The 27448-nt window shown below is 37.5% G+C and overlaps 1 protein-coding gene across 5 annotated transcripts in view; it reads left to right on the top strand.

The window, feature by feature from the left end:
- The window catches only part of LOC111047095, a 98659-nt gene that overhangs the window by 35920 nt on the left and 35291 nt on the right, over positions 1–27448 (top strand). For all 5 annotated transcript variants that reach the window (XR_005571325.1, XM_039428248.1, XM_039428249.1 and 2 more), the window contains 2 exons: positions 11653–11772; positions 26104–26395. Coding sequence is in view for 4 of the 5 variants with exons in the window: in XM_039428248.1 (XP_039284182.1) it covers positions 11653–11772; positions 26104–26395 (412 nt within the window). In the remaining variant the exon portion in view is untranslated. The remainder of the gene's footprint in view (positions 1–11652; positions 11773–26103; positions 26396–27448) is intronic.

Genomic DNA, 27448 nt, shown 5'->3' with positions numbered 1-27448 from the left:
GGTGCACCCTGATGCTGCTCTTAGCTCTCCACTGCCCTGGATGTTCATCTGGGTAACAGCGAAGGTATCGCCTTGTCGACAGCGGGACACCAGCTGCCGGCCCTGCATCAGGCTGTAGATCCAGCGGGTGTTCGGGTGGTCAAAGTACCAGGTGTCGGCAGGTCGGTTGATAACTGCAGTCTTGGGGCAAAGGCTCTCGGCGGCCCCAGCATCTCCCAGAAACAGGGCGCTCAGGCACAATGGTTCATGCCTCCGGAATACCGGCCTGGTGATAGGGCCTATGGTGATGATGCCCTTGCGGCACAGGGTCACCTCATCCCCCGAAAGAACGCGTACACACTTGACGGACTGGTATCAGCAATGAAATTCAGATCTTGGGGGAGCTCACTTTGCACACGTTCTAATAAATTGCTCAATTCGAGAGGAGAGATCAGGCTCACAGTAAATTTCCCTTGAGCAATATCCTCAATGGCTCGAAAGATATTCTTTAAGTCAAACAATGCTTTAATAGCTACTAATTCTAGATTGTTTACTACAGATGAAGAATTTACAAAATACTTAAATGTTTTTTCTAACAAATTCGTTTTGTTGAGTAGCCTTGAATACCATTGGATTAATTGGGTTGTCTCTTGTTCCACCCTTGATGCCAGGTTGTGGAGCTGCTCGGCGTTGTTCCTTGTTTGGCGACTCAGCTGCAGAGTGATGGTCAGATGTTCCTGCTGAAGGTGGATTATGTCGCCTGTCTGATGATGAAGCAGCTCCAAGGTGTGTTGTGCCTGTTGAACATCTTCATCTTCCGCAGTCCCAAACAGCAGCTTCAACACCTTCCCTCCCAGGTTGATGAGTCCCCTCTTTGTCCTCTTGTGGGGCAGGAAGTCGTGGAGCGTTTGGAGGACCTCACTCATCTCGTCCTGTAGACTCCGTACTCTCTTCATTGCATCTGAGTGCACTCCAAAGATGGGGTCCTGGGAGGAAAGTTTGATAAGTTGTTCCTGGGTGACTGTTGTTCGGAGTCTCAGTTGATGAAGGCCTTCTCCAATCTCGGTGACGTTGATGGCTACCATGATCCTCCACTGATGGCCAGTCAACAGGACATCGCCGTGAGGAACGAACCACACCCCCATCTGACGAGACTCTTCCATGTTGGCCAGGCTACCCCAAAGGCCTGTAAAACATTAAGGGTGGTATTACTCCTTGCTACTTTGCTAATCCTCTTCACTTCCCCTTTCCTCTTCCATTCATGTTACAATTCTTATCTTACTCTATCTCTCACCCATTATTCTTGGACCTCCTTCAAGAGGTTTTGATGAACCATCCACTCGTTAGCTTGCAGAGGAACCCCCTACTCAGTTCAGAGGTCACTCTGCCTGCCTATGGATGTTTAGGTCATGGTCCTTGTGCGACTTCTCAGGGGGTAAGGAGACATTCGAGTTGATGCTTGTCCCCTCCCTTCAGGTTCATAGGTGGTGTCCCCAACTAACCGGTCAGGGGAGTCAGGGCTTGGCGGGAACAGATCCTCAAAAACATCCTCTTCTCCTTCCGCTTCTTCCACTTCTTCTTCTTCTTCTCCTTCTTCTTCATCTTCTTCTTCTTCTTCTTCTTCTTCTACAACCAAATCTGTCCCTTCTTCATCGTCTGGGGGTGAGTAATATATCTGTTCCTCTTGATCTTCCTTGGCAGGGTCATTCAGGGTTGTCTTTTCTGCCGGTAAATGTTGATCATTGTTGTCTTCTTTGGTTTCAATTGGGTCATCCTCAACTTCCTGCTGGTCTGACCGAAGGCAGGGTTTCAGTCGGTTTACGTGAACATTCACCTGTCGCCCATCCGTCAAAATCAACATGTAATTGACAGGCGACATCCACTGGCTGACTCGGTAAGGGCCTGTCCAGGGTCGATGGAACTTACTTGAATCTCCTGGTTTAATCGCTGGTTCATGTAGGTAAACCATATCTCCAACATTGAACTCCCGGTGTCTCCTTCCTTTGTTGGCCACCTCTGCTCGCTTGGTTGCTGCCTCAGTTGACTTCTTGGCAGCATTGTGGTAGGCTGTCTGGAGGCGGCGTTTGAGTATTCTCAGATGGTTCTCCACAGAGTGGCCTTGCAACTCTTCCGGAATGGGGATAGTCCCTGGTAGTATCATATCCCGTCCGTGCAAAAGGTAGTAGGGAGAGTACCCAGTGGAGGAATGAGGAACAGACCGGTAGGCCATGAGGGCATAGGGAAGCCATCTGTCCCAGTCTTGTCCATCACGTTTCACATAATGGGCCATGGACTCATTGAGGGTGCGATGAAGTCTCTCAACTCGGCCATTACCTTCTGGGTGGTAGGCTGTGGTCTTGATTTTCTGGATTCCTAGCAGACGGCAGGTCTCAGTGAAGAGTACTGACAAGAAGTTTCTTCCTTGGTCACTCATAAGCCTGGTTGGGACTCCATGGCGTGCAACAATTTGAGTGACAAAAGCTGCTGCAATCGATTCCGCAGTCTGGTCCAGAAGAGTGTCTGCTTCAGCATACCTTGTAAAATGGTCGATGAAGCTGAGATAATAGCGGTTTCCACTATGGGTGGTAGGCAGTGGACCTACTATATCCATCGACACCATCTCCAAGGGATAGGTTGGTTCATATGCTGGTTCCAATGGTACCTTCAGAGCCCTTGGCGTTTTCCTCATGGCACATTCATGGCATGCGCCAACATGCTCCTGGACATCTTTCTGGAGCTCTGGCCAAAAATAACGGTGTTGAACACGTAGTAGTGTCCTCTCAACGCCAGGGTGCCCAGCCCATGGGGCATCATGACATAGCTGCAGAACACGAGTGCAGAGAGTCGATGGTGTGGCAATCTTCCATTGGGTAGAATCCCTTTTTCCAGCAGTCCACCATATCACCCCTCGTCTATTACTTCCTCGACCCTCCTTCACCAACCCCTGACACCAGGCATCTTTCAGTTGTTCACTTAGAATTTCTGGTTCTTCCAGAGTGTGCAAGGTGATACTCATAACAGCATGGCTCCGAGCATCTGCGTTGGTGTGCTTCTTTCCAGGTTTGTGTATTACATCATATTCAAATTCTTCCAACCGAAGGGCCCACCTGGTTAAATGGGAAGAGGGGTCACGCAGACTAAGCATCCAGCGTTAGGCTGCATGGTCAGTTACCAGTGTAAATTTTCGTCCTAACAGGTAACAGCGGAACTGGCGAGTAGCCCATACAACTGCTAACAACTCCCTTTCAGTTGTGGAGTAGTTGCGCTCGGCGGCGTTGAGCTGGCGACTTGCATAAGCTACTGGTCGCTCTCCCTCGTCAGTTTGTTGTGACAGAACCGCCCCCACTGCAGTTCCAGAGGCATCTGTTGCCAGGATAAAAGGTCATTCGAAGTCTGGAAATATGAGTACTTGGTCTGAACATAGGGCATCTTTCAGATTCTGGAAAGCCTCCTCCTGGCTGGCTCCCCACTCAAAAGGTATCTCCTTCTTAGTCAGTTCGGTCAGTGGCTGTGTGACTCTAGCAAAATCTGGCACAAATTGCTGATAGTATCCGAAGAGCCCCAGCAGGCCACGTACTTCCCTGATGTTAGTTGGACGTGGGAAGTTTCTCACTACTTGGATTTTTTCTGTGTTGGCTCGAACACCCTTGGAAGTTACCAGATGTCCTAGATACTTTACAGAATCTTTGGCAAACTCACACTTTCCAAGATTGGCCTTCAAATTTGCTCTAGCAAACAGTTCCAGAACATGGGTCAACCTGACTGCATGTTGTTCAATGGTGCTACTAAACAGAACTACGTCATCCAGGTAAACAAAACATTCAATACCCTTAATTTCAGCCAACAAGTTGTCCATGAGTCGCTGAAATGTGGCAGGGGCCCCCGTCAGGCCAAAGGCCATCCGTTGATATTCAAAATGGCCTCCGACAGTGGTAAAAGCGGTCTTTTCCTGGTCTTCCAGAGCGATGCGCACCTGATGATAACCACTGTGCAGATCTAGGGTGGAAAAGTAGCGACTCCGTCCCAGGCTTTCTAAGGTCTCGTTGATCAAGGGTAGAGGGTATGCATCTGTCTTTGTGACTTCATTCAAGGCTCGAAAATCTGTGCAGAAACGGTATTTGATTGTACCATCAGTGGTTTTCTTCCTCACCAACACCACAGGGGCACTCCAAGGGCTGGTTGAAGGCACAATCACTCCTTTGTCAAGCATCTCTGCAAGATGTTCCTCTACCACTGGTCGAAGGTGGTATGGTACCCGGTAGGGCCGTTTGCTGATTGGTTGATCGGAGGTCACAGGGATGCGATGCTCCACATTAATGCTGCAACCTTCCCTTCCAGGCTCTTCAAATACAGTAGCATATTTTCTTAGCACTTCTTCCAAAATTCTTGCATCTTTGACAGGTAGGTGTTTTAGTTTCTCTGTCAATTGAAGCTCAAGGTTTTCTTTTTCTTCCCTGCTGGTGACTGAAGCTATCTGACAACTCGGTTCTTCTTGTTGGATGTACTCTGCATTTCCAAGAAGTTGATTTCGGTGGATGGCCAATGGTGCAGTTGTTAGATTAACCACACCCACAAATGTCTGTCCTTTCCTTGGTCGGTTTATGCTTCTACTAGCATGCAAACCTGAGGGCAGAGGTACAGGTTCAATCAACATGTCTTCTCCTTGGAACTCCTGCTGAATTTGTACCTCCACCAACACTTCTGACTGGGCTGGTACAATGGTGTGGCAAACAGCATTCACTCCAAAGCTGAGTTCCTGATGATCATACTCTACTTGTATTGCTGGTGAGCCATCCAGGTCATTTGCTTCTGCTTCTGGTTTAAGTTGGTTAGAGCGCTTTCGATGTCTTCTTTGTTTCTTGTAATTTCGTGAATTAGTAGAAAGGGGCTCTGGGTCTGTTGAGCTGGCTGTAGTTTCCTTGCCTGGCTGTCACAGGCTGTCTTGCTCTATTTGGCCCTTCTCAAATCTAGGCATTATTTCCACCTGGACTCCAACATCGCAAACAGAAAGAGTCTGAGTACAGCTGTCCTTCATTTCCCTTATACCTCTGGTATCCTTTACTGAGTTATATTCAATGTCGGCCCACCTCCGTGTGGTTGCTACCCGGACTCCTCTGAAGGTTACCGTTCCTTCGTCTGCATTAATTAGAGCCCCAAGTCTTTTCAAAAGATCCCAACCAATCAATCCATCTCCGGCTATATCCACAGCTGCTATTACAAAAGGGTGTCTAACTTGTAGCTGGGCTGCTGTACATTCCACCTCTTGAATGCCATGAATCCTTAGCGAGTTTCCAGTTACTCCTCTAGCCTGCATGCCTCCTGCAGCTACCAGTACTCCTGGAATTGCTTCCTTCAGAACGCAGATCTCAGCCCCTGTATCCACTAGTAGAGACTTGGCCAAGCCCATGATTTTCAATGTTACATATAACCCACTCTGGATGGCCTTGATGCTGGGGACTCTCTTGACACTAGCTTCCAAATTTACTGGCCGGGAAGTGAGGCAACTCCCAGCCTCTCCTTGTTTGGGGAACCATGACTGTTGCTGCCATTAGTAGTTGTAGTACAGTTTATCTGGTTGCCGGGATTTGATCTTGGAGTCATTACTCGTTTTGGGCAAGCATAGGACATATGTTGGGGATCGCCACATACAAAGCAAAACCAGGGAGATCTCTGGTTTCCTCGCGATGACCGATTTCCTCCTGGTCTGTTTGGTCTGGGATTCTCATCTCGGCGGCTTGAGCAGTCTCTAGCAAAATGTCCTCTCCCACCACAAGTGTAGCAGGCTCCTGGTGTTCGGTTACTGCTAGCAGGAGATGATGCACCATTGGTTGGTCGGACGGGGAGTGCATTCACATGAGGTTCTTCTTCCTGTCTCTGGAAAGGCTGATGTAACAGGGCAAAAACATCGGCAGGTTGGCTGCTGGTGGCTTGGTCCACTCTCTCGGCTACCACGATGGCAGCTTCCAGATCTCGAGGTGGATGTATCTGCAGGGTCATGGCAGCTGCACCCTGAAGGCCCCTTATGAAGGCAGCCAAAACTGCCCGTTGCATCTGCGCACGTGCCCAATCTGCTTCTCCTGGGTTAGATGGTATTGGAATTGCCTTCAAACCCAACTCAAGGCACCGATCAGCAAATGCCCGTGGACTCTCACCCCGTTGTTGTTGGAGACTACTCAGCGCCAGCAGCCATCTTTCTGGGTCCAGGGTTTTCTCAAATCTTTTGAGCAGGATTCTCTCATAATCCGCAAAGGTGACACTTTCTGCAGACAACTCTGGATGAATTTCAAGACATGCAGCAGCTGCGCCAGTTGTTTTCAGCCTGCAGATGAGCCGTTGGTCTTTATCCTCCCAATTACCAGTCTGAGCAACCAACTTGATATTCTGTAGAAATTCTTTGACAGTCGGATTTCCAGCTTCCCCTGAGAAGGTCTTGATAAGGGATTGCAGACCCAGATCCTTTCTGGTAGATGTGGACGTCGTTACGGGCCGAGAAGACGATGCCATCCGGACTTCCTCTAGCTCCCTGGTCAATCTGGCTCTCTCCTGTTCATTCCGCTGAGCCTGGTCTAGAAGCTCCTGGGCCTGTACACGTAGTTCTTCCATTTCGAGAAACGGACGGTTGTTCACAGGATCCCCATTGTTCTCGCCAAGTTCTGCATTGTTTGCTGCAGGTTCTCCGTTGACAGACATTCTTGCAGTCAATCCCACTGTTGCCACCAATGTAACCGTCGCAGAACCCTTCAAGGCTACCCTTACAATCAAGGTCTTACAACTATCAAATCAATAAAAATTACACAAATGCAGGTAAAAAGATAAAGTTTTATTAACCATCATAAACATAAAAGTTCCAATTATTAGCAACACTACTGACATCTATTTGATATCTGCTACAGTAGTCATCATAATTGCAAATTCAAATCAAAATCTTTATTTTAATTGCTTTTCATATTTCTAGTTTGTAAAGTCTACAATTACTATTCAGGACCTCACTAGGTACCTCCTCTAACAAAAGTTCACTTGAAATTAGTCATCATCAGAATAAGTTCTAATTCTTAATAAAATAAGTAAATATATAATTCCAGTATAACAATAATCAAAAGACTCGAAAATGACAAACTCTAACCAAACAAATTAACAATCAACTTCTGGTCCTAGAACCCCCATTATTACACTACTAGCTCTGGTCCTAGAACCCCCATTATTACACTACTAGCGGTATATAATCAAAATAATAAAATCACTTTCATATCGATAAAACAACTGTATTTTACTCAACAAATATATTTTTAAACAAGGAAACCATGAAAATTAACCATTAACCTAACAGGACTGTTATCCTCAGTCTTCCCCTTCCAATCAATTCTGGACGCGCTCCATCAAATGGAATTTCATTAACATAATATTCAACTTCCTAAATTCTCAATAAGGTAAACCCAATTCTTAATCAAATCATCAATCGTTATCAGTGAACTAAACAAAACATTAATCAATCACGAATCAAATCCCGTAAGCAATCAAATTCAGAATCAGAACATCAAATACAATTATTATTCCCTAAACTAAACATTAATCATCATTAAACCGAGCATCAACCAAAATTATTCCAAACATGAATCAAAATTTAATCCTATCGATAACTAAAAATTATTTCAATAATTAATCAAATTTATCATACCAAACAGTTGTCAAAATTCAATCTCCTTAATAACTCAAAATTATTCCAATAATAAATCAAAATTATACCAAAATTTAATCTTATCAATAACCAAAAATTATTTCAATAATTAATCAAATTTATTCCAAACTTTAATCAACTACTAACCAAATTCCTTAAGCAGTCATCTACTTAATCAGAGCATCAATCATTAACATTAAACTCTAAGCAAAGCCGTAATCAAACATAAATCAAGTAATAATCATTTCTATTAATAATCATAATCCTAATAATAGTCAAATCATTTCATTAATAATCATTTCAAGAATAATCAACTAAAGAAGACGATGCTCACAATCCTTTGTTCAAACATTTATTAAACCTCTATAGAAATCAAATGTAAAATTGCCATTTCTCTCTCCTCTCTTTCTCTCTCTCAGAAATTTCGAACAAACCATGAAAATAGACTTTGAAAGAGATAATATGAATAGATCTGTGAATTTTGAATAGGGGTAGTATGAGTGAATTTTTCTTGAATTGAGCAATTACTCACCAAAGTAAGCTATAGGAGTTGGACGGCTCCAGATAGAACTAGCCATGGCTGGCACTGCACTACGTCTGATCGTTTTATTCAGATCGTAATTTCAATTAGCCGATCAAAATGTATTGCAACAGAGTCGCCGGTCACTGTCAGGATGCGCTCCTCCATCAAAACAATAGATGTAACCTAGCACCAACTGACAGTGACTGCGACGGAAGAGGTAGTGAGAGAGAAAGAGTGAGAGAGGAGGTTGCGCCGCTCGGCGCTTCCGTACACTAACACAAATACACTTTAATTGTACTCACACATTTACATTGCAATCCATCCAGTAGTTTTCCAGAAATCGTGATCAGTGAGTCAGTGAGATAAGGATTTTATAAGTATGGATACTAGCATTTTGATGCATTTTCTCAATAGAATCAGGTTCATTACAAATTATATCAGAGTTCAGACAATTTTCAAACAACCTGTTATCAATCCTAAATGAAAAATCAAAGTCACTTTCCAATAAGTTCAATAATTCTTCCTCAATCATTTCCATATATTTTCCTCTTTGTGAATTATATCTTCCTCATGTACTTGTGTAAAACTAGCATCACAACAAATATTTATTTCATTCAAAACAATATCATCACAAGTATTAAAATCCTCACATGATGTATCATAAATAAAAGCTTTTTTAAAATTATTCTCAATTTCAAATTCATTTCTAAATTCCAATAGTTCTTCAAATTCTGGTTCAATAATATCATCTATTATACTTGCACCTGCCCAAATTTCCACTCATTTAAATACTGGCTTGATAATTCATATTTCTCCACATTTTAAACAATTCTACAATGGTCCTATTTGGTAACATTTGTCATACATGACATCAAAACCTATTCAATTTTGAAATATTATCATTTTTGTGAATTGGAAATCTGTCGTGGATTTAATTATTAAATGTAATTGATAAAGAAAGAAGATCTCCAATGTACAAAGATGAAACATGTGTTTTATCGCGTTTCGTGAAGGCAATAATATTATGGTTTTTAGCTCCATGCTATACAAACAAGAGTGAGTTGACTTTTGGTCTGTGAATCAAGGCTGCATGTGTTTTTCACATAAATAGATTTTGAATTTTCCTTTCGAGGCCGTATTCCTTGAACCGGTTGTGAAGCTAGTTGTTGAGTTAAGGCATTGGTTACCTGAAGGATTCTGTCTTGAGAATTCAATTATAGGCTGTCGCAGTCAGGGCAGTTTAAACCTACATAATTGTATTTTCAGGATTTGAGTCTTGTAGGGAAGGCTGATGTTTTTGATTCATCAACTGGCAGTTTTTTTATATATATTTTTTTCATTTAAAATCGGGAGTGTTTTAACCGGACCTTGAGGATTCAGGCCAAGAGACAATTTTTAAGGTAAAGTAAGATAATAGTTAATTGTACATTTTTTATTTTTCAGACCAATAATTCTAAAAATGATAATTTTGTTTTTATTATCAAAAAACTGAACGACCACAGATCAGCTAAGCGAGTAGCCCTTAAATTATTATCTGATTATTATAATCAGAAATTTTGATTGTTGATTATAGTTGTAATCTTTCCTTTATCTCAATTGCATTTGTTTTCCGTTTCGCACCGTTTCATATTGGAATATTCGTAGTAAATAAATAATTTTTGATGTTAAATAAAAACCTAGAGCTATAGTTTATCTTTTTCTTCCCACCATATACAATTACACATTATAATTCTTTCAAATATATTTGAAGACAAACCTCTTAAGATTATCCTGATAATCCGTGATTCATGCATATTTGAATCTATTTTTCTACATAGAGATAAAACTCGTGCTACAAAATCTCTGCCATCTTCTTCGAATTCCATGCTACAAGTATCCAGTTCCTTTTCTAGTTTCCACAATTTGAGAGGACATCAAAAGAAATTAATCAATTTCTCTTTCACTGGCCTATATACAACATTTTTCTGTCGAGTCAAATCGTCCTCAATAACGTCAAAATGTTTCTCAGCACTTTCTTTCAAACAAACCCGCAAATATAATAAATTATCCTTTTCATCCCAACCATTGGCTAAGGCAACCTTTTCAAAATAGATGAAAAAATCATCAATGTCAAATTCTTCATCTTTTCCATCAAAAAATTTTGGTAATAGTAAAGGTATAAGTTTTTTCCATTGTAATCTGTTCCAATCCAATTCTATTCAATAATAAATTCCCAATTGATATGGTTTCAATAATCATAAATTCTCCATATCTTAAAATCTCTTCAATAAGCATTTATAATAAATCTTGCTATCTTACAAAATCTTCAATTACCATAGCTTTACAATTTAAAATCTCAAAATCAATTTTAAATCTTTCCAATATCGTGAATCTCAAAATCTGTTCAATTATAATCATTATTCTCATTCCGTTTAAATCCGTTATTAGTAATCCATTTTGTAATAGGCAATGATAACATTATTGTTCCAAAATATTCCAATTCATTAAATCCTCGAGATTCATCCTACTAACTGTTTCTACAGCCCCATAAGGTTTAAACTCACTATTTGACCCATAATAAACTTCACTGAACTAAAAACAATGAAACAATGAAAAATGCGACCACAAAAATTGATTCTTCACTGGGGTAACCGAAAAAGTCCAAATAAATAAGCTTGATCAAAAACCCTTGAGCCTCCACCAATTATGTAAGCAAGGCGCCTCCACCAATTATGTAAGCAAGATGTGACACTTGCACTAAATTTGTAAAGGGGAATGAAAAATGATAAAAAGAGAACAGAATAATGGCCGGGACACACATATCCGCGCCGCAGCACGGCCGAGTGACGGACCACAGTAGCACTACAGAACTGAGACACTGCTGTCGCACGGATATGTGTCTTCTCCTACCATCATCACCGTGTCGCGGACGTAGCTCGGCCGTACCTCGGCACGGGCTCGGTGCGGTTATATGTGTCCCGAGATTAACTAGCACTTTAGTCAATTGGTACTTTCGGTTAACTATGATAATTTTGGCTATTCAAAAGGTAAAATATAAATATATAAACAAACACTATATTAAAATGAAATGAATTGGGAAGCTACTTGCTTGCTGCTAATGATTCAATCTTTGTGGCTATGAAAATAAAAAAAATCTTATCCAGTAAACACCTACCTTTCAAAAATGGCTTCCCCCCGCTTTTAACCTAACTTTTTTAGTAAATTTAATAGCAATTCCATTGACACCTTATTTCTCCATTGAGATTGATGTTTGGTATGAAAGTTCAACATTCAATTACAACATTGAACATTCTTCATCGAAGAGATATGATTAATATTAAGTAGTACTCTTTAAGAAATAACTCTGATGATAAAGAGAGAGGAAATGAACCATTGTCTTGGCTGTTACACACATTACTTATTAATAATCTATTCGTTCATTTTTATTTCGCTTTAACAAAAACTGCTGCTCAGTAACTTGTAACATTTTTTTCAGATTTTAACCTTGATGAATCTAAACGTAGGTTTGGATGTAAACCTTCTAGTTCAAGACCAACCACATCCAATCAGTCAATCTTCAAAGAGATTTTACACTCGAAAATGCAAAACAAAGATCGTACGTATATTGTCATATTATAGTTATGGCTTTGTATGTTTCTTCTTTAGATTGTTTGCTAGTTACTTTCAAAATTTATATTTTCTTAGCTTGTAAGAGAATCAGAAGTTATTAAAAAAATTAATGTTGTTTTTATTGTAGTTTTCTGGATGATTTGGTGAAAAGTATCTATCGCGAGTGTAAGTATGATCAGGACCCTATCTATCTACCTTTACCAGGTCCTGGTATTATAGAATAAATTGAAATTCTCAAGTATCTTTTTGAAATGTCTATTAATTTCACATGTTTCGACTATTTTTAGTGTTGTCATTTTCAACCGTGAATGAAAAAATAAACAACATTGAATTAATTCAATTTTATGTGTATATGTTAATATTGATTGATTATTTTTAGTTTTCAGACTAAATTTTTTTTAATTGGTTTTTTCAAGTAAAATTTAATTTCAGGCTCTGAAATCAAGAAATTAGTCACAAAAAAGAGCTTTTGATGAACATTTACTAGGGTTAAATCACAATTGACCGAGCAAAGTGAGGTCCAAGATTCAAGTCGACGGTTTTGCATTTCTCTCTAATGTATGTTTTTAACTATGTTCTACATTTACAGCGAAACGCGTCCATAGATTTTCATTAAATTTGGCAGGTATGCTCCTATTTGAATTGCTAGTCGACGTATATATAAGGTTTTATTGAAATTTAAGGATAATAATTTAAATAAACGTGAATTCATTCCATAGTCCAATATTACCTTGAAAACCCATTTTTTCAAGTTTAAGACGAAGTCGAGAATTTGAAGCATTTGAGAGCCGGCAAAACATTTCAGCTAACACTACAAAAACAAACTGAGAACTTTACAAATTGTAAACTCAACGAAATTAAGACATAGAAAACTGAAAATTTAACGTTCTGAATACTTGACCTATTGAAAACCACATCAACCTTATCAACTTCTTTTGATTAACAGTCCAGCACTCCCAACTGAGCCATTGAGAACTCTCTGATGATGGATTGCTTGATGGGGGTTTCATCTTATGTAGACTTTGAAAATAATGATTCTTATCCAACCAGTTATTGTTGCCAACTTAATTTCTGTTCTCGCGCACTGATCTTCTATATAATAACCAACTATTTTGTGTTGTCATGTTGCAAATCTGGTGTGCGCAAAGTTCTACTTTGCACTAGTGCGAAAAAGTTATTCTCTGCATTCTGTAATCAGTGCTGGAATAGTCAGTTTTCAAGGTACCTATAGGAAAATAACTAGTAGTTCTGTGAACAGTATACCTCACGTAGTTTTCTCATCCACAAGTATCTGATGTCACCTGTTCTTGTTGACTCATTTGAATCACAATACACAGTTGAATCATAATTAACTCTTAAGCTGGGTTTACACCAAAGTTAATAACTTAATCCGTATAGATTCTATTAGATTGAACATAACTTATCATACATATGATGAACATATGTGTTTGTCAAGTTCCGTTCAATCTAATAGAATCTATAAAGCTGCGTTTACACTGTGTAACTTTGTTATATGTAACAGGTTATATGTAACTTTTGTTAGAAAAATAAGTTATAAAACTTTTGTTGTACAACAAAAGTTTGATTGACAAAAAGGAATTTGTAACATGTTATAAAACAAAAGCATCAGTTTGTGCGTCTCTACAGTAACTATATTACCCAAAGTATGGCCATTGATTGTCACTTGGTACAAATCCGCCATTAAGATTATAAACAAACTTCATAGTCATATCTTATTTATTGAAAATTATTTGAAAATATATTGAAAATTTGAAACTTATCACTTCTTTTACCGATTGAAAACGTATTTTGAACTTCCGATGAGTTTGTTATGAAATTTTCGAAGGGAAACTGATTATACTTTAATATGGATCAATAAAGTTTATTTAAATAACATTAATAACGCTTAAAGTATCAATTTTCCTTCCCTCGGACGCGCTTAAGTAGGGTAGCCTATACCTCAAGGATCAAAATTTCAAACAGTCATAACTTTTGTCACAATGATCGGATGTCGTTGCCTAACCTAACACAGCTCATTCTTCTCGACTCGTCAAGGCGGTTCAAAAAAATGCTTCATGAGTATTCACGAGTCGAATTCGATCGAAAAATATGAAATTCATCCCTGAGAGTAGTACATTAACCAGTACTTCAATACACAAAGAAATGACAAATCAGAGCTATGTAGGTATCTCGGTAACCCATTATTATAAAAAAGACTTGATCTTGAATTTTAGAATCGAATTTGAATTTTTTCTCCTATTTTAGTTGCTGCACATGGAAGAATATGATCGTAATGTAAGATTCGATCGTAAAAAATCAAGAAATCGAAGATACTTTTCTCATAAATTAACGGTCTAGGCAGTGCTATGATAGGGAACAGTGATTCAAGATGAATTTTAGGCGATTATGAGCTCGTAGAGGATGAATTGTCTTCAATTTGGAATCAATAATGAGTTTCTATGATGTATCAGACTCTTGATTAACAGAAAAATCGCGAAAGAATGAAAATCTGGAATCGCCATTTTTAAAATAGGTTGTAACTTTCTAATAATACTGGAATCGAGAGTATTCTTTATTTTTTAGTTGAAAGAGGAAATACTTTTCCACATTTTGAAATTTTATCTGAAGTATTTTACAATATGCAGTTCTGAATATGGAAATACTGTTTAAAGTACACTCAAGGAGGAATTTTCTATTTTTGATCGAATTTCACTTATAATGCATGATTTGGAACCGCCTTGACATGCTGAGAAGAATGAGCTGTGGTACAATGAGATCTGATCATTGTGTTATAAGTTATGAGTGTTTGAAACTTTGATTCTTGAGGTGTCATGAGCGCATCTCCACTAAATTAAGAGCATGTAACGGGTGATTCTCATGGAACATGATCTAATGAACTTATATCATGGTGCGAAAACTGAATGTGATGACAATGGAGTTGCTGATGATGAATGAAGCTAAAACTCAGGTGTTTTCCAAAATACAAGTATCATTGTTGCCAGGTTTACCTGGAAATCTATATAAGATAGAGCCTGTAGAGCACAAAACTACGCTCAGAGGAATCTTGAATTATACATTTAAATGGTGACAATCGGAAGATATTGTAGATCAAAAACTAAAATTCATCAAAATTATTTTTTTCTCATTTTACTTATTTTTGAAAAATTGTAACTCAGTACTCATTGAGGATAGAAAGTTCCGAATAATCTCATTTTATTAGGAATTTCATAATCTAAATAAAAGACGGGAGCAAGTTTTTCTGATCGATTACAGGATTTAGCGGAAATAACTTAAGCTTGAAATTAACCGAAAATACAAGGTTTTTGGGCCACTCTGTATCTAGCACAAGGAAGTTTATGTACCCAAACAATATATTGAAAATCAGAACTACAATATAAAATGCAAGAATAAATGTATATTTAAAGTACTGTAGTTGCAGAAATTAGTATCATGACTTAAGCATTTAAATGAAGTTCAAAAATCTAATCAATTTCAACAACTGAAGCTTTCAAATGCTGTTTTCGATTAAAAACCTCAACAATTTTCAGGTGGGATGTCCCCTGGACGACCACCCCAATCGCCCCCCCCCCCAAACACAGTTTATGGTCCGCGCCTGTAAGCAGCTGATGATTCAGCTACTTCCCCCACCACCTATTTCAACTACATTCTACAACTTGTAACATGTTATAAGTAGTAAAACGTTCTTATAACACATGTAATATGTAACAAAAAGTTATACTTTTTCTTTGATCTTTTTCCGACTTCGTGCGGGAAAGGAAAAACTTGTTATAAAACACGTAATTATGTTATAAACACCAAGTTACATTTAATAAGTTACATGAATTTATAACATTTTTGTTAAAGTAGTTATATAACCATAACGTTTTATAACAAAGGTACACAGTTTAAACGTAGCTAAAGGAAAAACTTGTTATATAACACGAAATTATGTTTTAAAACACGAAGCTACATGTAACAAGTTAAATGAATTCATTAAATTTTTCTTAAAGTTGTTATACAACCAATGTTTTATAACAAAGTTACACAGTGTAAACGCAGCTTAAGGATTAAGTTATTAACATTTTGTTAATAACTTTGGTATAAACTCAGCTTTAAGGTGCGTACAGACTTTCGCTCTGCTCCACATATATATATATATATATATATATATATATATATATATATATTAACTTTCAAAAATTCGGGGATGGATGAATATGGTAAGGTAAATTATCAACCGGGTACATCTGATAAGCAGTTTCACTTACTTGCTGACGTTTCACCATTATACCAAATGACATCTTCGGAGCGCAGTCACAGCTACACTGACTCCTGCCTTTGCTTCGAAATTCTTCCTCGTGGTCGAAGGGAGTACCTCCTCCCCTCTCCTTCTTCCACGTGTTCGGCCTGGCGCTGCTGGGTGAATGGAATTCCCGGAGAAGTGTCTGGCTTTTGTCATGTGTTTGTTGTGTTCAGAATGATTTTCCAAAGAGAAGAGATATTTGTACTGTCATCCCTTTTGTTGAGGCTACCATAGAGAAACAATAGCGTAAGTAGATATCCCATGGTATAGGGAATTTATGTCGCAACTTTTACTGTTATCTCAATCCGATTACTGTCGATTATTGTCAATTTTTACTGTTTTGTTGGGGTGATAGTGTATGAACGGCACAATTTGAGAGACTACCAGCGTCACACAGCTGCATGGGCAAGAACTACGTGAACTATCGGCTTGAGATAACAGTAAAAGTTGCGACATAAACGCCCTATACCATGGGATATCTACTTATGCTATCGTTTCTCTATGAGGCTACCTTGTTTCTCTATTTCCAGAGCCTCTCATATAGTCCTAACCCAAAAATCTTGAATATTGGCTAATTGTTTAGAATTGTTGAAGTTTATTTTGTGTCCTGAGTTCTTTTCGTGGTTGTAAAGAGCTGAGGTTGATTGTTTGTTTTTTATGCTCAGTTTGTGTTCCTCTATCCTGGCTGAAATTCTTCTATTTGTTTGGCCTACATACATCTTGTCACAATTCAGGCAAGGGATGCTGTAAACGCCTTGATTTTCCAGCTCTAATCTCTGAACGGGCTTCTTTAGTAATTTCGAAATAGTTTGGAAAGGTTTGTAGACAGGTTTGATTTGATGTTTTTTTAGTATTCTCCTGATACGGTCAGTGGTACCCTTGATGTATGGAAGGGGGACGGTTTTTTCAAATGCCTTTTTCAAACGTCAGACCCAAGTAAGTCAAAACAAACGGATGTACCCGGTTAATTCTTTTGCATATATTATATAATAGACTTCACTTCCTGGTTGATTGACAAAGGGGGCCCAGCTCCCCGAAAATTCTCGTTTAAATGTAAGTTTTTAAGTGATATAAATATAAACAGGATACACACAACACAGATAGATTAAAAACTTACATTTAAACGAAAATTTTCGGGGGCTGGGCCCCCTTTGTCAATCAAACAGGAAGTGAAGTGGTGGAGATTTGAACATTCCAAAGGTCACAACCACAGAGACACGGTAGAGAAGTTGTGTAGACCATAGAGCATAGACGAACGGAGGCGCACTGATTGAAGGAGCATTATGGGATTAGTTGGTGGGCTATTATGGGTTACAAGTGGGAGATTTCAAATTTGAGTGGGTTATGGATAAGAAAAGGTGTAGATTATGAATTGATAGAAAAGAGGAGATTTAAAATGAGAAATCCAAAATGAAGTAGAATAAAATTAGAAAATGGAATTATAGAATTGAATTGGAATGAAAATTTTTTATTTTAATTTTAATTTTCATTGAAAATTTATTATATATCTGATAGCTGTGAAATTTCTTATATATGATGAAATTTATTTCAATTTAATTGAACAGTTGGTGTAGAGTTGATAGTTATGGTACTATTGCTGTTTGTTGAGACCCGGACTAGAAGCAGCTCCAAGCACCCAAATAAAAGCCAATTCTTTCTTCTTGACATCTATGGAGGAGGCTGTGGGAGGGAGGGTGTTAAGGACTTTGACTTTGAAGCATTGGTCAAAGTTCTTGTTGTGCTCAGAGCCATGGGTAGGGATGGGTAGGGAATTATTATTTTGAAAGGAAGCCCTGTGATTGTTGATCCAGAGGTTCAGGGCAGTGGTGGTTTCACCTATGTAGAAGGCAGGACAGAAGTTGCAGGAAAGGAGGTAGATGCAATTACTGGATTGATGGATTTGATGGGTGTAGTTCGTGATAGGACTGGTAAAAAAAATGGAAGGATCAGTGATAGGGCAGGTTTTACAGCGGGGGCGTTTGCAGGGTAGGGTATTTATTATGGTCTCTGTGGTCACGACCGTTGGAATGTTCAAATCTGCACCACTTCACTTCCGGTTTGATTGACAAAGGGAGCCAAGCCCCCGAAAATTTTCGTATAAATGTAAGTTTTAAGTGTTTTTAATCTATCCCTGTCGTGTGTATCCTGTTTATTATAGATCTTGTATGTATATTATAGAACTTTAAAGCGTTATATATATATATATATATATATATTATATATATATATATATATATATATATAAATTAAAACAGGAGACACAAGGCATAAATAGATTGAAAACACTTAGAAACTTACATTAGAAATGGAAATTTCCGGAAACTGAGTTTCCTTCCTCAACCGAGCAGTGAGTGGGTAGCCTACAGTTTGAAATCAAACGGTCGTGACCACAGAGTACGCACGGAGAGTCAATTGTAGCAGCAGAGACCACAGATTATGCTGTGCAGACAGATGGAGAGAAAAAGGGTACAGATTCAGGTGACATTATGGGGTATTTAGGGGGCGGTTACAAACGGGATATTTAAGATTTTATTGGGTTATGAATAAGGAAAGGTGTAGCTTATGAATTGATAGAAAAGAGAAGATTTAAAATTAGAAATCAAAAAGCAAAAAACAATTAGACTAAAATTGGAGAAAGGAATTGTAGAATTGAACTTCCAATTGACCAATTTACAATTGACTCTCCGTGCGTACTCTGTGGTCACGACCGTTTGACTTCAAACTGTAGGCTACCCACTCACTGCTCGGTTGAGGAAGGAAACTCAGTTTCCGAAAATTTCCGTTTCTAATGTAAGTTTCTAAGTGTTTTCAATCTATTTATGTCTTGTGTCTCCTTTTTTAATTTATATTACAAACTTTAAAGTGTTATATGAGTGAAAACTGCATAGAATCACAATTAACTTGTTTAGTCAGCATAGTCATAGTGGAAGACAATATTGTATTCAGAGCTCAGTTCCTTGCTAGCGCACATAGCAAACCAACCTCATAAAAAACTTTGTAATGTTTTGTAATAAATAAAATTGTTTTTCAAAAAGTAATTTATTTATTGACAAACTATAACTGGCGCAGTCGGTAGGACGGCTTCAGATTTAGTCAATTTGTGAAATTAGTGAAAATAATTTTCTGAAACATTGAAATAATTCGCCGGTTTTCACCGTTGAGAAGTCGTCATGAACATCATTTGTGTCAAGTGAATATTGCCACAGAGAACTTCATTTGTGTCAAGTGCATATTGTCATCAGTGAAATAGTGTTAAGAAATCATAGTGCAATGTTGGATATTATCTTGTGAGTAGAAACAATTATTTATCTTTTGAACTATTTTATTATTGTGACATTTTTGACCCACATATTCATCATTACTTATTAAAAATGAATCCATCACCACCTCCCCCTAAATTGCCAACAGCAGGATCTTGTGTACCACCAAGTACTAGCCTACTCCTGTTCTCAAGAAGGAGTATCTTGACATGATTCCCGAGTTCTTTGGAGAACCAACACTGTTGAACAGATTCATAACCATTGTAGATAAGTTAGTAGCTAAGTTTTATGTAAAAAGTAACCGAGATGATTATCAAAATGAGTAGGCTTATTTGTATTCAACAATTCTATCTAAAATCAAAGGACAAGCCAATGAAGTAGTGAGTAGTTCAGATAGCTATGATTGGTCTGACGTAAAAAACGTATTGCTAACTAGTTATCTAGACAAGAGGGACTGTTTCACTTTGAATCTAGAATTGAGTGAATTAAAACAAGAACCTGGCGAAACACCTTTCAACTTCTATCAGAGAATCCAAAAACTTTTGAATCTTCAAATCGCTTATTTTGTTAACAAAGAACCGCATGCCTCCAATGTTCTTTGCCAGTATGTATCGAAATTAGCATTAAGAGTACTTCTGAGAGGGTTACGTGAACCCGTCGGTTCCCTAATGAGAACGAAAAACCCAAGCTCTCTTGAACAAGCACTCAACATGTTGTGTAACGATTTTCAATTCAAAATGACACCAACTCCAACACAATCACCAAAAACCAAACTTAGCAAGTTACTACCAACAAAAAAGAACCCCTGTTTTCAATGAACTGTCAGGCAACCCGCCAATCAAAAGAAATTTTCAAGGAACCCCAAATCAATTTCAACCCCGTCAATTCCAACACAATCAACACCAGTTTCAACCCCGACAATTTCCAAACAGACAATTTCGACAACCACAACAGTATCAACACCCTAAACCACCACCACAACAACAAGATTACCAGCCTACCCCAATGAGTATTTCCACTCGAAACACATATGACGGACCAGCCAAGAAAAATCCACGTCTATTTCGAATGACTAGCAACAACAGCCAGCAACAAAATCAAGTAGACGAAGCTACAAACAGCTTCGAAGAAATACCCGAATTCCAAAATCTATCGCTTGAAAATCAGCAGAACAGTCAAATTTATTTTGACGAACAAAAGTTCAATGAAATTGAACAATCTGAGGAAAACCATTTTTTAGGCCACACCAGCCTACAAAACGATTCTCCATAATGAATCTCCGAGACACCGATAATGAGTTACCGTATTTCTATGACCCCAAAACGAACTTGAAAATACTAATCGATTCCGCAAGTACAAAATCTTTTACTAAACCATTTCTCGGACAAGAACTCTACAAAGAAACGATAGTAAAAGATCCCTTCGAAGTAACCACAGTTCACGGAACTTCAAAAGAAAACTTCAGTTGTGACATCCAAATCTTAGGAAATCAAAAATTGAAATCCATCTATTTGATTTTCATGACAAATTTGATCTGTTGTTAGGCTTAGATAATATTAAGAAATTGGAATGCTCGTGTGACTTTGTAAATAATGTAATAATATTGCGTGGGAAAAAACTACCTATTTTCTATCACAATCTAGATCAGAGAGAGAAGGCAAATGAAAAGGTAATAGAAAGTCATCTCATTGAAGCCAGAACATCGCGTATTGTTTGCATGAGGGTCAATGCCATTGTGAATGGTGATGGTGTATTACATTACAGAAACATCAAAGGCTTAGAAATTCCTGAGTCGCTAGTTAAAGTGACAGACGGTCGTGCTTTGTGTACAATTACGAATCCCACTACAGAAAATAAAACTCTCATCTTCATTCAACCAATCAAAATTGAACCTATCGAGAACTATCAATGTGTATCACCCGAAAACTTTGAATCCAAACTAAATCATCCAAATTTCAACATGTTTAACCACAGTAAACCTACATTGGACATCAACAAAATTAGGACAGACCACATGAACAATGAAGAGAAATCTGAGATTACAAAACTGATAAGAGATTATAAAGATATATTTTATGTTGAAGGAGAAAAACTTTCCTTCACCAATCAAATCAAGCACGTGATAAGGACAACAGACGAGATCCCCGTCTACACAAGGAACTTCGATATCCAGAAGTCTATCGAGCTGAAATCAATAATCAAATAGATTACTTGTTAGCGCAGAACATAATTCAACCCAGTTCTTCCCCATGATCTTCTTCAGCCCACTCTGGATCGTCTCCAAAAAAGCAGATGCTTGAGGCAAAAAGAAATTCCGAATGGTAATCGACTTTCGTAGCCTAAATTCTACAATAGATGACCGATTCCCATTACCCAACATCACAGATATATTGGATAAATTAGGCCGATCACAGTACTTCTCTGTTCTCGATTTATTTTCAGGATTCCACCAAATTGAGATGGATAACAATAGCGAAGAAAATACCGCCTTTTCGTCGGACACGGGACACTACGAGTTTTTAAGAATGCCGTTTGGTTTAAAAAATGGACCCCCAACATTTCAGAAAGCAATGAATAATGTATTAAGAGGTATTCAAAACGAAATTTGTTTAGTTTACCTCGACGATATAATCGTTTATTCAACTAGCCTCCAAGAGCACATAAGTAGACTTCGTGAAGTGTTTGAGAGATTAAGGAAAGCAAACTTCAAAGTGCAGTTAGATAAGACCAAATTCTTGCGAAAAGAAGTAGCATTTCTTGGACACTTGGTAACCAGTAATGGAGTAAAACCGAACCCCGGAAAAATTGAAGCAATTAATCGCTATCCCATACCAGAAACAGTCAGACAAATTAAAGGATTTTTAGGACTACTAGGATACTACAGAAAATTCATTAGGAATTTCGCATCTCTCACAAAACCACTAACGAAATGTTTAAAGAAAGAAGCAAAAATCAACCCTGATGACCCAGAATACTAGAGTTGTTTCGAAACGTGTAAAAATATTTTGACAAATGATCCAATCCTACAAAACCCCGATTTCAACCTGACATTCAATCTTACGACGGACGCTAGCCAATTTGCAATAGGTGCCGTACTTAGTCAGTTCAAAAATGGTGCTGACCTTCCAATTGCTTATGCAAGCCGAACTTTGAACGACACTGAGACCTGATATTCAACAATAGAAAGAGAACTTTTAGCTATTGTATGGGCTACCAAACACTTTCGATCGTATTTATACGGACGGAAATTCAACATTTTCACCGATCATAAACCCCTTCAATGGCTCTTCTCAATCAAAGAACCTAATTCAAAAATGCTACGTTGGATACTTAAATTGGAAGAGTATGACTACGACATACAATACAAAAAGGGTAGTAAAAATCAGAACGCCGATGCTCTTTCCAGAATTCAACTAAACAACAATAATACCACTACACAAGAGACACCCGGAATTTTAAGTGATATTGATGCCATTGTAAACGAAGCCATCGAGGGCTTAATGACTATAGGACCCAACAATGAAACAACGCAACCTGTGATAACTGATGTACGAGTTAACCAGAATCCACTCGAAGGATTGGATGGCATAACTCCTGATGGCGAAAGTCCTCTATTTGAAGGATTCGACGAAGACGATCTATTCCCAGGATTCGACATCGAGAATCAATATAAATTAGTCAATATCGACCAGAATGAGAATCACTTAATGGACCTAGGAGAAGTACAGCAAGAAGAAGAAGACGAAGAAGAGTTATTATGTTGAACTATCACGAAGGAAAAACGAATCATAGAGGAATTCAGGAAACCTACGATCGGATAAAACAAAAATACTATTGGCCATCAATGAGAACTAGTATACAAAATTTGATAAATCAATGTGAAATCTGTTTGAAAACTAAATATGAAAGAACGCCCTTGAACCTTGAGTTAAATCTAACTCCAACAGCAACGAGACCTTTACAGATATTACATATGGACAGCATCATATTCGATAAACAAAAATTTCTAACTATTATTGATAGCTTTTCCAGATACGCTCAAACATGCCAGTTAAGAACTGGTCAAGGCATAGAAGTTGTTAATAAACTGATAAAATACTTTTCACATCACGGAACACCAAAAACAATAGTGTCAGATAATGGAACAGAGTTCAATAACACTATAGTAAGAGAGTTGCTACAGATGCACAAAATTAAGATTCACTTCATTAGTACTCAACATCCTCGTTCAAACGGTATGGCTGAAAGATTACATTCAACACTAATCGAACACATTCGAATTCTAAACAATCGCAACGAATTTTCAAATGAATCAATCGAAAACAAAGTGAGCTACGCTATTATTGCATACAATAATAGTATCCATTCTGTAACCAAACTCACACCCTTCGAAATTCTATACGGACACGTCAACCAAAACACTCTTCTCGATATCAACATAGAGACACAAGTAATGAATGATTACATAAGTAGTCATAAAAGTTGATAAACCACCAGATAACCAAGACTTCTGGTTACTATCAGAACAAATTACCATTAAACCCCGAATTGGAAAATATGTGGCAATTAGAAAATTTAATAGATGTAAACTGTAAACTAACTTCTAAAGAAATTATTTACTTTTTGTACTTACCAATTGTAGACGAATCAAATTATAACCTATACAAGTTGTTTTCTGTACCTAATATGTTTCGAAATGAATATGTAACTGTCCTACCTAAAATCAGATATTTACTAAAGTCAAACGATATTTAAAAAGAAAGAAATATCAATTAAAGGTCTGACTAGTGAATGTACTAAAAAAACAAATTCAAATTTCATTTGTTCTATAGAAAATCTGTATCATGACAAACTGAATTGCGAAAAAGAAATTATTGAATCAGGAACTACATCAAATTGTAAATATAGTAAGATGAAAATAGATAATAGTATTGTCAAATGAATTACAGAATTGATTTGTGAATCTTTCCAAATGAGGAAACTATAAAAATTGACAAGCAATCAGAAATTATAACAAAATCTGTAAAAGGAGTTTATTTAATCAATAGCAACAACAATACATTTTATTATAATGGTGAAAAACTTTATCATTTGTCTGAATCGAAGTATAGACCCAAGTTATTGAACCTAGACAACGTTATTAATACTATGAATGAAGACCAGGAACCAGAATTCACAATTAATTTAGAACATCTTAATTTTAATCCGATTGATGTCAATAAGTACACCCCCATAAGGGAAGAAAGGAATTTTACGGCAAGCATTAGTCTATGGACTTCTCTACTGTATGTCGTACTTCTAGTAATTATTATCATAATTGTTTATAAAGAATTCTTTAGAAATGTACAACCCGTTCTTGCAGTTCATTCACCCCCTGATGTTCTCTTTAGGGATGGAGGAGTTATATGAGTGAAAACTGCATAGAAGCACAGTTAACTTGTTTAGTCAGCATAGTCGTAGTGGAAGACAATATTGTATTCAGAGCTCAGTTCCTCGCTAGCGCACATAGCGAACGGACCTCATGAAAAACTTTGTAATGTTTTGTAATAAATAGAATTGTTTTTAAAAAAGTGATTTATTTATTGACAAACTATAACTTATATATATATATATATATATATATATATATATATATATATATATATATATATTACATTTGAGTGTTTCGCGGATGGATATATTATATGTAAAAGAATTATATGTAAAGCCAGCTTGGACGTTATCTCTCTGTACCCCAACATCCCAGTCGACGAAGCCCTCTCCATCATGAAACAGAACAAACACTTCTCTAGATCAACAGTAGAGTTGACTAGCCACTGCTTGAAAAACACATATTTCATACACAAAAATCAATATTACACTGCTTGCGACAGATGTTCGAGGCATCGCCTGTATATCGGACAGGTGTCGCACGGAACCGATTAGCCTGTTCCATGTGACATGTCGCGCGAGATATCACTCCGCGCATGCGCTCCAGCCACTGTCTACTGCCAGCACTGAGCACTCTTTGTCACTGCTCATGCTCAGTATGTAATACAGCTTTGTAACAACCGAAAATAAGGAGACATGCGACAAGCGACAGAGACATGCGAAAGACATGCATGCCTCATGAAATTTGATAAGACACGACACGCGCCTTAAGACGCATGTCTTGCAACACCAGTGTGTAGCCCGTCATAGACCTCACTACGTTCGGTCAACTATTATTTCAGGTACATGGTATAATTATTATTTATTTTACATTACTTGGACCTTATATAAATTGATGAAAGAAAGTGATGTTTTATCTGTAATCTATGTCAAAAGAAAACTATTGAATTCAAATATTGTATTTCAATTTATTTATATATTCTGGTGATACAACCTAGTGTGCGTCACATCTCCCTTCAACTTCTGCCTTCATCTTAGTCTATTCCCGCATTGATTGTTCCATCCCATCCACTTGAATAATTAATATAATGTAATGCATTGATGTATAATTCCACATAAATTACATCCATTAGGAAGTATGATGTTAAGGAATGGATGATTGATTGTTTTTTTATTATGTGCAATTGGTCTGTCTAGACCTAGCACAAAATAGAAAAATAATCAATCATCCAGCCCTTAACATCATATTACCCAATGCATATAATTTATGTGGCATTATACAGAACTAGAAATGATTTGAAGTGTTTAGTCTCTCTGATACGATAACATTTTTAACACCTTTCACCTTCAATGAGCACAAAAGTATGTTTGTTGTAAATTTCAGGTGTACATGTGTCATTGAAGAACTATACATCGATTCCGACTGATGTGCTGTTGGGCCAGGCATCAAGTGCACAGAGCTCTGACATTCCACAATTCTTTAGTCTCTCGCCAGATTTGAGCATCGGCAGGCATGCTCGGTCCAAGTCTAACAAGAACCTATCAAAAGTTGGAGTCAAGGACACCTCTCATCGAAAGTTTGATGCCGTTGCTAAATCTCACTCACGCACACCAATAACAAATTGGACGATTAAAACTCATGAAAATGGAAAGGTGGAACTTTTCGGCTGTGACTCGTAAGTACTGCACCATTTTCATTAGAATATTGTAGTCTGCATGAACATTGAATGAATTATTATTACTTATTATTACAAATTATGTGTTGAAAATGATTTACTATGCCACTGTAGAAAGTAGATTGTCATATGGAGTGGTGGCTTGGGGAGGTACTTTTTTTCTATTATCAATCCTTTAATAGTGGGACAAAAGCACATTGTCAAAGTAATGAATAAAAAACCTATGATACATTCGTCTTTGACTATATTTAGAAGCTGGAATTTGCTCCCTCTCAGATACCTATATTTTTACCTATACCTATATTAACTATTCTAAGATTTGGAAGAGAAAGAGAAACAGATTTAGAAATAGAGCAGGGCAGGAGACAGGACTTGAGATCAGGGAACATGCTAATACCTCCGCGACCATATAAGGAAATATTCCGAAGATTTTACTTGTATGTAGCCCACCGAACATTCAACAACTTGCCGGTAGAATTGAAGCAAATCAATAATAAAAAGCATTTTAAAAATGAAGTAAAAGCTTGGCTTCTATTACAAAATGATGTGGAGAGTTTATTTTCAAGAGTAGAATAGTTATGAATTTGCGAGTTTCATTTGATGAATGTCTTCTTTCTCTCTTGGAAAATGTGTGAAGATAATATTATTATTCAAGCTACATGAGTTATTTTCCTATAATGTTGATAATTATGGACGGAAATTTATAAAATTAAATTTATGAGTCTGCTAATTGCTTGGAATGTGCATTGATTGTTGGTTATTCTTTCCAAATGAAGGGAAAGTAGATTAAAATGGTAATATAATAATAATAATTTTTATTTCCATTAAGATGTGTACAAAAAACAATATTATTATATAATATTATTATGGGAGTCCCAGCATAAAGAAATAAACCAGAAACACTTATAATTTGTATATGAACAGAAAGATAATAATAAACTGAGGTAAACTTATGTATTATTTACATTAAAATATTAAATGTTTGATTTAATTTGTTATTTTGTGGTGACGGTGCTTGGTCGGGCTACAACTTACAAATTTTGTGTTGTCAAT

This window comes from Nilaparvata lugens, chromosome 5 (assembly GCF_014356525.2).
Source record: "Nilaparvata lugens isolate BPH chromosome 5, ASM1435652v1, whole genome shotgun sequence".
NCBI classification, from domain to species: domain Eukaryota; kingdom Metazoa; phylum Arthropoda; class Insecta; order Hemiptera; family Delphacidae; genus Nilaparvata; species Nilaparvata lugens.
Note: the sequence above shows the minus strand (reverse complement) of the source record. Positions and strands in the feature narration are given on the sequence as shown.